We start from the raw sequence: 13,837 nt of genomic DNA, 5'->3' as shown, positions 1-13,837 counted from the left end.
CAATTGTTCTGATACTGATTCATTCTGATATCTTACATTAGTCACCTAGGGCCAATTTTATTAAAGCATCTGATACCTAACACTTACTACATTTTATGGAGCTGATCTGAGAGTGGACTTCAGAAACTTAGGTAGAACTCTAAATTCCCCATAAAGACATTAAGAAGAGTTAGCTGCTTCAGAGAAGCATGCAAAAGGTCTTTTTAGTTAGCAATCAAAATGTAAAGTGTGAAGAAAAATCTCAAATGCTTCTCCTTTCTCAGGCTTATTGTACATGATTACAGGCAGCAGAAAGGTCCTTCTGTTATTTCCCATTCACAGCCTAAAATAATCTGCTGAAGAAAAAGTTCAGGTTTGTTTTTTTTTTCACAGCCTTATTCTTTCCTACCATGATGAAACAGCTGTGGAAGTGGGAGACCTTATTGCTAACCTTCTAATCAATAACGTTTGGAGAGCTCAGGAAGACGACTGAGGGCTGATGAAAAAACTGTTATGCTCTCTTCCTCTTTAGTCACTCATGGCCTTTTCATGAGGCACTCACAGATTGCCTGGGGAGGACTGGTTAGAAGAGAGGGACTTCATGCCCATAAAATGGTATGATGCAGCTTCATGATCCAGGCACTTACTTCAAAGGAGGGAGTTTAGTTACAGCCCCTCAAACACTCGCCTGAGTTTTATGTAAAAGGGTGTTTATGTAAAACTCCTGGAGCATCATAACAAAGAAAGAAGTCCCTTTGCTCCAGACTGGCATATATCCTGCTGCTCAGAATGCAATCTGGGGAATCGAGAAGATGGGGTTTGACCTTGTACAAGTTAAGGAAGAAAGTGAACTGTCATCTCTCAGTGGGTATTCTAGAAACTATGTTACTATAAAAACAAATTTCCTTTTTTTCAGAAGAAATGTCACTATTCCTGTTCTTTGTTAGAAGTTCATGTCTTAAAATACCCCTTACTACTAATTTTGGCTAAATACCTAAAGTGTCACATGACCTGTTAATGACCATGAAAGTGATGATTTTTAAATTTTATTCTATATCCGACTTATATCTCCTTTTTATAGAAACAGTACATATTTGTATTAGAGAAGTTCTCTTTGTCTTCTTTTATTACATAATATATTTCACACTGTGTTTTAATTTGATTAAACTGGAACAAGCTGCCTAGGGAAGTGCTTGAGTCACCATCCCTGGAGTTATTTAGGGATCCCTGGATGTATTTATCTGCACAACATGTGTAGATGTGGTGCTCAGAGACATGGTTTAGTGGTGGATTTGGTAGTGCTGGGTTAACTGTTAGACTCAAGGACCTTAAAGGTCATTTCCAACCCAAATGATTCTATGTTTCTCTTCTTCCTGTTGGGTGTATTGATTGTGCTCAGACCTGGCCTGTCAGAAGGATTTTGGACCTTTGACTAGACTTCAGCAGTAAGTCAATCTCCTAATTCTCACAAAGCACAGATTCTGTCTGTAAGCAACAGCATGTTGTCAGGGAAAACAGAGATGGATTCACCAAACCTCCAGAACAAAACAGAAGTCATGGAATCACTGAGGTTGGAAGGAACTCTGGAGTTCTCTAAATCCAGCCTTCTGCTCAAAGCATGGCCAGGTAAAGCACGTTGCCCAGGAGTCCTTACAGAGATAGTGAAGGGCCTTGAGGGGAAGGCATATGAGGAGCGGCTGAGGGCACTTGCTCTGTTCAGCCTGGAGAAGAAGAGACTGAGGGGAGACGTGACAGCAGTCTACAGCTTCCTCATGAAGCAGAAGGGGCAGATACCAATCTCTCTGGTGACCTTTGACAGGACCCGAGGGAACAGCATGAAGCTGTGTCAGGGGAGATTTATGTTGGATATTAGGAAAAGGTTTTTCTGGGTGGTTCAGCACTGGAACAGGTTCCCTAGGAAAGTAGTCGTGGCACCAAGTCAGTGTTCAAGAAACATTTGGATCACTCTCTCAGGCACATGGTGGAGTTCTTGGGGCTGTCCTGTGCAGGGTCAGGAGATGGCCTTTGATGATCCTTGTAGATCCCTTCCAGCTCAGGATATTCTATGATAATATGAATGTGTCCAACTGGGTTTTGAATATTTCCAAAGATGGAGTCTCTGCAACCTCTCTAAGCAACATGTTCCAATGTTTGACTACACAGTTCTTCCTTATACCTCATCAGATATGTAATCTAGGCTCCCTAGAACTAGTTCTAGCAGTGTGAATATGCAACCTTGTATCTATGCCACACTGATGACAAAACTGGGAGAAACAATGCAATATTAGTTCTCTGGGACTTTGGTCACTTTTAATTTGATTTTTTAAAAATTTTATTTCATTTCAGTTTAAGATTGAGCTAAAGTAGTCAAACTGGGAACAGCCACTGACATTTCAAGACTGATCTGCTCCTGTGGTTCCACTCACTTCTAAGGCATTTGTTCCCAGCTCCCAGAATTTTAAAGGTGTTCCACCTCTAAACTGCCAGCCTGCTTAAAACCTGGCATATCACTTTACTATCTAAAATTAAACACTTCTAAATATATGGCTTCAGTTGAGGGAGATGTCTATCACTTCTTCATATTTCTCATTCCCAAAGGTTAAAGTGAGGATTACCTACCCCATAGGAGTCTTGTGAAATTTCATTAGCATGCAGATGTAACATGCAATGAAAAATTAATTATGACTTAAAGCTTAGTTTAGTAATATAAATCTCACATTTTACTAGAAGCAGGAGCTGTCTGTGCATGAAATTAGATGATGTAAATGATGTAAAGAAGGGTAAGGTATGAAACAATATCTAGGAGATACATAAGTTTTGTAATTTTATGCTTTCTCAGCCTGGTCAAGGAGATGACTTGAAAGAAAAAAAAAAGAAAAGGACACAATATGAAATACAGGTACAAGGTTTTCTGTTAATTCATATCTTCTTCAAACAGCCTCAGAAAAATGACCTTTGTGCACAGCTGCAGTAGATGAAAGTAAATTACAATCTTGGAAAGCAGACAAAGATGATTTTTTGTAATGGCAGAAAGTTTCCTTGATATTACAGTGAGAGGTGGGAGCTGGACCTCCTGTGTTTTCAAAAATTTTGCTGAAGAAGGAACAATTTATAACAATTTTCTTCTGAAGTTAGTGATGCTAAGACATCTCTCTGTTTCCTGTCTGTGGACTCTAGACTCTGTCGGTCTGGCTTTTTGCAGGAGAGAAGAATGTAGTATCTGAAAAGAGAAGTTTGTTTCCTTGGTAGCTAACCCTGTGTCTACAACTCACCACCATTCTCAGTGCACACTTTTGACTTGTTTCTTCTGTTTTTATTTTTGTTTTTGTTGTTGTTGTTGTTTAGGTTTTTTGTGGGTTTTTTTTTGTTTTTGCTTTTGTTTTTGTTTTGTTTTTTTAATATGCCAATTCATTGTTCAAAGAGCATGAATTATACAATGAAGCCATCCAAAAATCTCTGCAAAACAAGCCAGGGACTCCTCCTCACCATTAAAAATGTCAATCTTCATAATTAGCTTTAATTTTCACATGCCACCTTCTACTCTTTGAACTCCTTGGCAGCTCAGAAACAAAACAAGTTCTTGCAGTGTTCCCAAAAGTCTCTTGACACTGACAGTCAAGGCAGGATCTAATCTGAGAAAACAAGAGTCATCTTTATCTTGCCAGCCATTCTCTCCAGGCTTTGCTACAAACAGCCGTAGTATTACAGGAGGAGGAAGGAAATTGCACAGGTCCCAAAAAATGCATCTTTACAATGGATAGAAGACAACTTGACTTCAGGAATTTGGGAGCTGGTAATGGACTGGACACCCATGCAGATCATAGAACAAAAACATACTATAACAGCTGGGAGATGTTTAAATAGGCAAATCATTTACCAGGATCACTTACTGCCTGATTTTAGTTTCTCATGTGTAGTTCCAACCAAAGCTGCACTAAGAGGTCCTTGATGGAAAGAAGATTTCTGTTTAGTGTAATCAGGGTTACTTAGTCACCACTTCTATATTTTTTACCGAACAGCGTTCTTTACACTTAAATAATGCTTTATAACTTGTATTTCAACAGGGATGAATTAAAAAAAAAAAACAAACCACAAAACAAGAAGAAAAGAACCAGCACTATGTTTCCTAATGGGTTCTCCAGAAATTATGTGAATTTGAGGATGGTTAGACACCGTAACTAGTGTTGTGAGGACTCTGTGCCTTTGTTTATACTGTTTGGATGAAAGTGGGACAAATTCCCACCTCATCACCATCTGTGCTCATATTGACAGCACAGACCTTGCAGTTCAGCCACCTGCAAATCTGCTGCTGTGTTATTGAGTCTCCCTGGGACCCTCTGGACTCTGCTGTTTTGACATGGTGGAACAAGGTGCAGTCAGATGGAGGTCATGGGCTTGTCCACACTGGAAGTGATTTACCCTTTTTAAGCCTGGAGGTCACTGAGATCTTATGCCAGAATTTTGATATGAGGTGAGGCTTGGTGTGTACTTAAATAAGAACCTGTTTATAATCTCTCAGTCTAAGACACAAAACCAGTAGGATTTCAAACAAGAAACCTGGATTCCAGTTAGCTGCATATTTCCTTTGGTTAGTGACCCTGGATGCCACTTTGCAGTCAGCTTAAGCCACTTTAAAATTATACTACCATCAACTTCAGTGGAGCAGGTTTTCCTAAAGCAATATTCAGATTTTCAAGCAATGCTGGTAATGGTCAAGTGATTTAGAGTGCTTCCTGGAAAATTACCCTAACAACAGTAATAGAGATAAGTAAAGGTAAATGTTCAGCTGAACTGGTGAGTTGCTCCAACTCACTGTGCTGCTACATGAGCAGCAGGGAAGGAGGATGCAAAACAGTGTGATGCCTACTCCTGGGCTGTGCATATATTAGTAAATGAAGACCCACTGTCTTGCCTGGAGTTCAGCTGCCCTGCAGCACTCCACACACATGCTGTGGAGCAACCTTTGCCTCCAAAACAGCATGGCCACCACGAACATTCTCTGGCCTGTGCTAATTCCTGAACTAACAGTACTCAGGAAGTTTAGGAACGTACTGGCTAGCTTGGATGAAAAATGCCTGAGAGAGGCTGAGCCACATAACAGTATTGAGGATCAAGAGGCAGTACCAAGGAAATTATCCTTTAACTATGCAGTTTGATAGCACAAGGTAGCAATTATTTTAGTAATGGAAGTCCACAGAAACGTCAACTTGGAACTTTGTATTCTTGTCACAAAATCTAGCTTTTCTGCCAATTAGTTTGCCACAGTCCTGCACCCAGAGTTTGTTTTCCTATGTCTTTGCCTTTTGCGGCCAGGTCATAACTGCATTTTCCTTTAAATCTTTCTCTATGAATTAATTGCAAATTCTGATAAAACCAAGGCTAAAGACCTAATCTGGATTGCAGCTTGTCTCTCACTACAGATAAAGGGGAACCAGGAATATACCTTCCAACTGGGCTGCCTGACTAACAGCCAGCAGATGAGGCCCAGGAAGCAGCTTCAGCCACTGAAGCTGACTACAAGTTTTCCTTAGTGGGGCAAGAACCCATAGATCATTTAAGGTCACAGAAGTATAAAGTAAGAGACAAAAATGCCATTAAAGGAAGAAAAGGAGAGGTGTTCCCAGCATACTTACACAGCACCTCTAAAAACACAGAGACTAAGGATGTGGAAGGACTCCAGCGTTGCAGAGATATAAGTCTAGAGGAGGAAGAACCTAAAAGGCTGACCCAGAAAGTGGCCTGTAAACAGTGTATTATTTAATCTGAGAAGAAAATGATATCTTCTAATATTTTTTCTTTTTTTTTTTCTATTCGTTATAGGTCTATTACTGAAAAAAAAGTGCATGTCTTGAAAAGATAATTTTAAAGGCTGTATAATATATCTTTGTCTTTCATCCATTTTTCTGATTTTAACTAATGATTGACAGTTTCAAACAGTTAGCTCCAGAGGACTGCAATTAAGTAGCTCCAGAGCAAAATGAGTATTTTTTTTCTGTCTAGCTACTATGTGACACTTGACTACCTGCACACTTTTCAAAAGATGTTTCCCCACCAGAAGTACCAGGAGCTTGTCCATATTGACAAGCATTTAAATACATCTACGAGTCCAATTTAAAAAGCAACCTTTAAGCACAACACTCTAAGGTGGCCAAAACCAGAGGGAAAATAAACCCGAACCAATGCAATATTTGTGAATAATTCAGCACTTTTTTACAGTCACCTCTTGACAAGGAAAAATGGCATGGACTGCTCAGGAGAGGAGCTGGGTCTGCCCCAGGCTTGCCTAGGAGAGTGTGCAGTCATTACAGCCCTGAGTGCGCATTCCTGGCAGTCATGTTTGACAGATGCAACTGGCCTGAGTGTATAAAATAATAAGTTACTCCTGGCTGAAAATTCTTCAGAACCAATGACACCTTTGAGTAACAACTGCAAAGGTCACCCTTCAGCTTCAGTGAAGTGAACATTGAAAAACAATTTGCCAACACACTACTAACATTATAAAGGAGGACAATTCTCCCTGATTAAAGGGCAGTGGGATCACGGCCTCCCTTTTTACTCCTAGCTTTGACATTTCCACAGTAATAGGGACTTGTTTTGGCAGCTTTTAGAAAATACTACCTCTGAAATCTTTCTACTCTTATTTGGAAAAAAGCTTCAGCAATTCATTTTACCCAATATGAGAATCCTAATACATTGGCATTAGAAGCAGTGCATGGTTGTATTACTGATTAACATAATTCAAGATACCAGTAATTTGAGACAGCTGGTTGGTCAGAGCTTTACACTATTATTGATTGAATGTATTTAATTATTTTTAAATTATTTTCCTTTTTTGGTTTCCCATGGAAGAGTATTTAAGAAGTATTCTGGGATTTGTAACACACAAAACCATCAGCATTCTGTAAATACAGAGAAGTGTCAGTTTTATTACTCCTTTTTATTTAATGTTCCACAACATGTTTCAGGCTGACATTAACACTGAATGGATTGTGGGGCATTAACTTTCCCATCATTTCCCTTATTGTCTGGGCTTTACATGTCTCCCTTACACATCTCTGCTCCTGACTGGGAGGGTGTAAGGGTAGCAGAGACATCCTTGTGGTGCTGTAATGGGCTGTAGAAAACAAAATGGTGCAGTATGTGTGCATGCTGATTTAGGATGCAGACTACTCTGCTATCCTACTGTCTATACGAGCTTTTCCTGCTGTGGAAACAGCCCAGTTAATTCTTGAGTGGTAGCTGGTCATAAATCATTGTGAGAGGCAGCATGGGTGATAGTCATTTGGACGTGAGTATCAAAAATCTGCTAGCTCTGTCTAACTCCATGCTGTGCACTCATTGGTAGAGTAGTGGATGCAGTTTCTGTACCTCATATATGGGGTTTATGTCAAGAAAACCGATGCAACCTAGTTTCACAAAGATGAACTGCTGAGAAAAGTGCATTGAGTTCAAATCCATCCATCCTTGCAAACCAGAGGGAGAGTGCAAAGCAGTAGCATGCCTCACAAGGGCAGTGGTCTCATTTGTGGGAATCTGTCCTGTCCCCAGGAGAGTTCCTGGAAAAATGCAACTGAGGGCTCAAGGCCTATATATCCATTAGCTTGTCCTCAAAGCTTTTCACCATGTCGGCATAGCTTAAACCAAAAAAGAGCCTGGTTGAAACTGTTGCTTTTTTCTTTTTCTTTTTTAATGATATCAACCTGCTTTTCTTTCATTCTGTAGAGTACACAGCTGACATTATTACCCACATGCTTAGCAGTGCCGCTGCTGTAATGGATGACGCTAGTACTTAAATGCACTAGGAAGACAGGAGTGGGCTGAAGCCATTTTTAGAACATGCTATTTCTTTTTTTGGTGCTGACTCATTCACTGTACCTTGTGGTATGTTTACTTCGATTGCTTGCTGCTTTGCAGGCTGTTGAATGGGTGAGGAAGGAATATTAATCAGTGACACACAGCACTGTGCTCCAGAACTACAGTGATGGTGAGTGTTATACTCTTGCCTATCTTTGGCTTTATTGTAGGAATTACTTTTCTTTAACTAGCATTTAAAGTTATTTTAGTTCTGGAAACTGTAAGCGACACTTTTGTATTCATCATTTTAACACAGCTATCTAGTTAATATCCATTTTTTTCTCTTAAAAATCTTTGCTCCTTGCAAGTGCTCATATCAGAGTGGTATTAATCAAAGTCATTGCACTGTACATGTGTGGAACCTAATTAGCCAAAACAGCTGATGAAGACAGAAGAGATCTCACAGCTCATTTATCTTTTTCTTAAAATATTTTACATTAAAATTAAAATGACATGTAAAACAGTAGCAGCAACTATAGCCAAAACTATACAAAAATGTGCTTTACTACACTCATGATCTACTCAGGGCTATTCTGGTTGCTCAGTGAGATGACAGAAGTGTTTGGTGCCCAGAAATGCATTTGTAGCTCAATTTGTCTGCATTCAAAATAGAAATTAAAGGCCCGTGCATAAAAACGTTCATTTATAAGACATGATCTGATAAATACTGTTAATGCACAGCTACAAATGGTTGCTCTCTGCTCTTGAGGTGCTAGTTGACCATCTGGTTGACATTACACCCCCAAACAATAGTCTTCCCACTCTTTCCCTGTCCCTTCTCTTTGTTGTTCCCACCTCCTGCACTGTAGCAGGAGTGGTGCAAATATGATCTGAGTTTTAAATGCAAAAAATCATCATTATTTTATACAGCTTTATTTCAACTAATTTAGTTCTCCTGAACTATTCACTTTAGGATTAGATGACCACTCATGCTGCATGTTCCCTGAATCACCTCTGACTTCCAGCAGGACACTCCCACTTGAAGGCAATCCCCCAGCTGCAAAGACTGTAGGTAAAGGAGAAGGGAATGTGAAACCCTAAAAGAGAAGCCAGAGATTAAGCTTGGAGATGTACCAGTTTAAAGAAATATGTGCTTTCAACCCTAGGATGTGACTGAAGCATATAACATACAGACACCTTCAGAACCTCTTTACTCAGGTCCTGTTTCCAGGAATTCATGAATTTGCTAGCAGCTACCTTCTTAGAGAGAAAATTCCTTTATTCACTCTTCAGAGTTTCAGTTTGAAGGAAAAAGCAGCTCAGTAATTAAGGTGGAAATCAAAATGGAAGACCAGAAACATAAGACAGAAAACAAACTCTCAAGCACAAGCCTAAGACACTGCATGGTTTTCCAGTTTGTGACTGTATATAAAAACTTTCCACTGGAAAACAGAAGTAGCAATATTTTATACAGGTATTGAAAATAAATAATAATAAGAAAACTAGTACATAGAAAAGTGAGTTGGCTACTGTGCAACCTCATATACATAGGTAGTAGAAAAAAGTGTATATATACATATTATAAATTGATAATATCAATATATAAACATATAAAATTAATTTTTCTCATTCTGTGGTATGTTTAATTATTTTTATGTATGTTTTCATACATAAAAACACTGAAGAACTATAATTCCACAGCTTTATTTTAAAAAGAATTAAAAATACATAGCTGACATGAGTCAGGAGAAATGTCTTTTAATATCATGTGCTGTAATACTTTAAACACAGAGACCCTGTGAAGGGCCTTGGGGTTTTATGCTAATCTATTCACTTGTGTACCTTAGGGAAATCTGCTGCTGCATAATCAACTTTATAATCCCTTGAATTCTCATTGCCATCTACTCTAGAGTCAGGCACAAACTCTCTTGGCTAGGGATCCTGATATGTTTCTCTACTTTCTCAGTTTCTGAACCTAATGAGTATTTTTATCCAATCATTATTCAGTGATGCTTCTTGCACTGCCACAAGAAAAGTTAAATACGCCTCTTCAGATTTGCAGATAGAGCAATTGAAGTGTGCAGTGATTAACAAATTACATTTCCTGGGTCAGAGAGAAAGTTCATGGCACAGCTAATACTGGAATGTATCACTGGTTTTAATGATTACAGTGTGACAGCATAGCATCCCTCAAAGCAGAAGTTTCAAAGCCAAGCATTTAGTTATGACATTGACAGAATGGGGTCCCTTCAATGTATTTGCTGACCTTGGGCTAGTGAATAAGCCACTTGCTCAGTCTGATCTGAATGGCATATTCTGATAAGATGGAACATATATTTTATTTTAATATTTCGTAATAAGAATATTCCTTTTATAGAATTCCTTGAATTATTGCTTTGGACAGAAGTATAGATTACTTATGGTAGGAACTGAGCACTTGAGATTTAACAAAATTCCATTATAAGATCCTTATGAATAGGCACAGGGTACTATGTAGCTTTTACAGGGGCTTAAAAACAAAGACCACAAAGTTTCAGTGCAGCAAAAATTCAAACTCACATCTCCTAGATTTTAAGTTGGATGAACCTGCCAGTGGATGAATCTTCTTGATTGCTGAATGAAAATTTCTTTCTGTAGTCATCCCAATCCATAAAAAGCATAAAAAAATTACTCTGCAAAAAATGTGCTTTTCTGCTCCCTAAGCTTGACTGGGCTTGTTCTAAAGCTCAGTGATAACCAAGTTAGTGAATTCAGTGTTTCATATTCACTTGAGAATGCCAATATAAACTGGGAGTAAGGAGAAGGCAGGTGAAAAGTAAAAACTGATGGCTTTTACAAACACAAAGGAGATGTAGAGAGGAGGGGGAAGAAGAAACAATGAAATGTGATAGAAAAGGAAAGCACAAAACCCAGCAGAGGTGTAAAGGAACCAGAATTATTAGTGTAATAGTATGCAATGGTACAGGAAAAGCTAGCCACACCTAACCTTCTCTGTAATGTCAGAACTGTTGTTCATGTGGTTTTAGAACACAGACACAAGGGAAAGTCTGCATATGATGCATTTCCAGTTCTGGCTTGTTGAGTTAGATCAAAAATTTTCAGGGAAGTGCAGTCTGTTTTACATACATGAGAATGTGCTTGGATATGATAAAATACCACAGCTGTCAGTCTAGATTGGAATAAATTTGCATGGTAATGCCAGGAGGGCTGCAATTTATTTTACTTCCTCTGCAATGAGAAACTTTCCCTGTTTCAGTAGAGAACATTGATCCTGGATGTGTATGCACTTGAAAAGATCTGGCTCTTCAAGTGTGACTCATTTCTACTGGATGCCCATAGCTCCGAGGGGAGAGAGCTCTGCACAGAAGTGTAGTGGTTGTTGCTATTCTCTGTGTGTCAGTTTCTGCAGAGCCCAGAGGAACTGAAAATTTCCAAATACATAAATCTGGAATAGAGATTTCCCCATGTTAATGTGAGAATTGGTTAATTTCTGGAGAAAGACAAGTTTCTCAAAAAGCAATAGAACATATGCAGAACAATGTGGGCTTTGCAGGCTGCACTTAGTAAAAATTGAAGAATACTTGTAAACTACATTTTTTCCAGTGACCAAGTCAGCTGAAGAAGTCATCCTCACCACTACCCCCTTCTTTCTGCTCTGCTCCCACTACAGTTCTCTCTGCAAATTGATGTGCTACTGTCACCTGTGATGAGACTATGCTGGACCTGGGCCATGTAGATGATGTAAATGTCTAAAAATAGTATTTTGGAAGGTATTTTTTAAACCCATGTGACTTTACAATCCATATCATTGAGCAGCATGATAAATAGCTACATTAGAATGACTTGGGGATGGCAAATGTCATCAAGCAGAAGGCATACAAATTTAAATGTAGGAGAAAGTGGAAGCTTCTTGGTTGCTGCTAGAGAAAACAAGTGTGCAGAACACCACCAAAAGCAGTCTGAGGGCCATCTCCCTGAGGTACCCATGTAACTTTTAACAAACATGTTGCTATAGTGTGGTCTCAAAAGAGAGCTAGTTCAATATGATCTTGGGTGACCCAAACACTAAAAGCAAATATGTGAGTGATTATCACCACAACAAAGCAATTGGGTACAGCAGTAAATCCCTTTTTCTGTTACTTGTAAAACCATGGAGAAAAGGAATAAAAGAACACAAAAATAGGATTCCACACAGCCTGCTTTTAAAACCACTCATTCACAAATGTATTTGAAACACTTTTTCTAGCCCTTAGACCTCCTGGGAGAACTGCTCCATTCTTTTAGTGTGATATATGGATTTTATCAAGGTGTTCAGTGTGAACTCCAAAGACTAAAACACAATCACTGACCTGAAACTAATTTATATCACACCAGTTTTATAGTTTTTAATCTGTGCTCTATAAACAAAGACAAGAGCTAGAGATTTCTCACTTTCATGGGATATCTATAGTAGGTGAGCCATACAGAAATTTTTTGAGATATACCTACTGTCCTTGTAATTTTTTTATTATGATTATGGCATATACTGTGATGCTCTTTTCATTACAAATCTTAAGAAAATCTTCCTCTTACCTGAAGGTAATGGCATGGCCTCAAGGAAGGTTTGATTTCCTGATGAACCAGAGGCTTATCTAAGTTCAGTGATGATTTGCGATAAGCTTCTTTAGCCTGACTAACTGTAAGCGTTGACCAAGAACTCCTTTTCATATATTTACTATCAGGGGTCATTGGTAGCCCTTCACAAGCCGAACACTTCACATCATTGTTACTTTTGGAAGTCTTCAGTGAGAGATCCCCAAAATGCCCCTGGAGTGCCTCAGGATAACAATGGGATATATGATCTGCATGGTGCCTATTTACCACACTAGGGGTTCGATAAGTGCTATCGCTGTCCAAATTATCATCAGAGCTCCACCAGCTACTCATTCCAGATTTATGCTTGCTTTCTGGTTTTCGCTCCTTACTTTTACTCCTTTTGCTATGCTTGGAATGGTGCCCATGATGATGATCGTCCCCTCGACTGTCTCCCTTTGTTCCATTAACATTGCCCTTGGATGATCCTTCCAGAGAATGAGATTTAGTAAAAAGTTTCTGGACGGAATGAACGAGATGGCGTATTCTTCCTGGGCTCTCACTGCGTTGTTCTGCAGCTGTAGAGGTCCTCTGGTACTGTAAAGTGTGAAACCCATCCCGGTGAAGAGGAAGTTGTTTCTCAAATTGGTCCAAAAGATTTGCAGGAATACGGTTAATCTTAGGGTTACCGTGAGACATGGTGCAGTCGTCTCTTGAGTCGTAATGAGAGCTGTAGTGCATTCTAGGGAAAGTGCTACTTGACATGTGATCGCCCATTACCATGGGCATCATCATGCACTCAGAATGAATGGAGCTGCGTGGCGAGCAACGATGGTGATCCAGCGGGCAACTCTCCGTGGGGCTGAGAAGATACGACTGCCTTGGCTCCTGCCCATGGTGGATATGGTCGTGGGTATGTTCACAATCTTCAGGGGATGCTAAGCCACAGGTATGAGCTGAACATAACTGTGGTTGATTGCGACTACCAGATAATCCTTTCATATTCCTCGGAGCAGGAGAGTATCTTTCTTCATTGAAGTGCTGAGAAGGCGACCATGAGTACTGCTGGTCTGTCATGAGAACACATAAAACCTGTGTTATGTGTCTGATTAAAAGATTAACTTGAAAAATCCAAGTATATTGAAAAACTAAACATTTTTTCTCTATGAGCTTGATGAAAGGTCTCACCGTTCACAGAATTTCATCCAACACTTTAAAACTGGTTAAAATTATTTATTATGAGCAAATTATGAAGTGAATGCAACTTCCTGCCTGCAAAATTGTGTTGCAATTCTAAATGTTATGAAGCTATTCATTGTGTAAATTTATTCAAGTTAAATGGATGCATTCAAGTATTTAGTTTATTATTTGATATTTATAAATCATATGTCAAGCTTTGTGGCTGGTCATTTAAGTTACATGGGTCTAGTTTCTATTTCGTTGGTTTCACAGCTGGATATCTTAACTTAAATGTATTATTTCTCGATGGAAC

At 39.1% G+C, this 13,837-nt stretch overlaps 1 protein-coding gene across 6 annotated transcripts in view; it reads right to left on the bottom strand.

Annotated features, from left to right (window-relative positions):
- DLGAP2 (DLG associated protein 2) overlaps nucleotides 1-13,837 on the bottom strand; it is a 459,639-nt gene that overhangs the window by 79,309 nt on the left and 366,493 nt on the right. For all 6 annotated transcript variants that reach the window (XM_071548431.1, XM_071548426.1, XM_071548428.1 and 3 more), the window contains one exon: nucleotides 12,346-13,415. In XM_071548431.1, coding sequence (XP_071404532.1) covers nucleotides 12,346-13,415 — 1,070 coding nt within the window. The remainder of the gene's footprint in view (nucleotides 1-12,345; nucleotides 13,416-13,837) is intronic.

The sequence above is a fragment of the Pithys albifrons genome, chromosome 2, assembly GCF_047495875.1.
Source record: "Pithys albifrons albifrons isolate INPA30051 chromosome 2, PitAlb_v1, whole genome shotgun sequence".
Classification (NCBI taxonomy): domain Eukaryota; kingdom Metazoa; phylum Chordata; class Aves; order Passeriformes; family Thamnophilidae; genus Pithys; species Pithys albifrons.
This window is presented reverse-complemented; position numbering and strand designations above follow the sequence as displayed.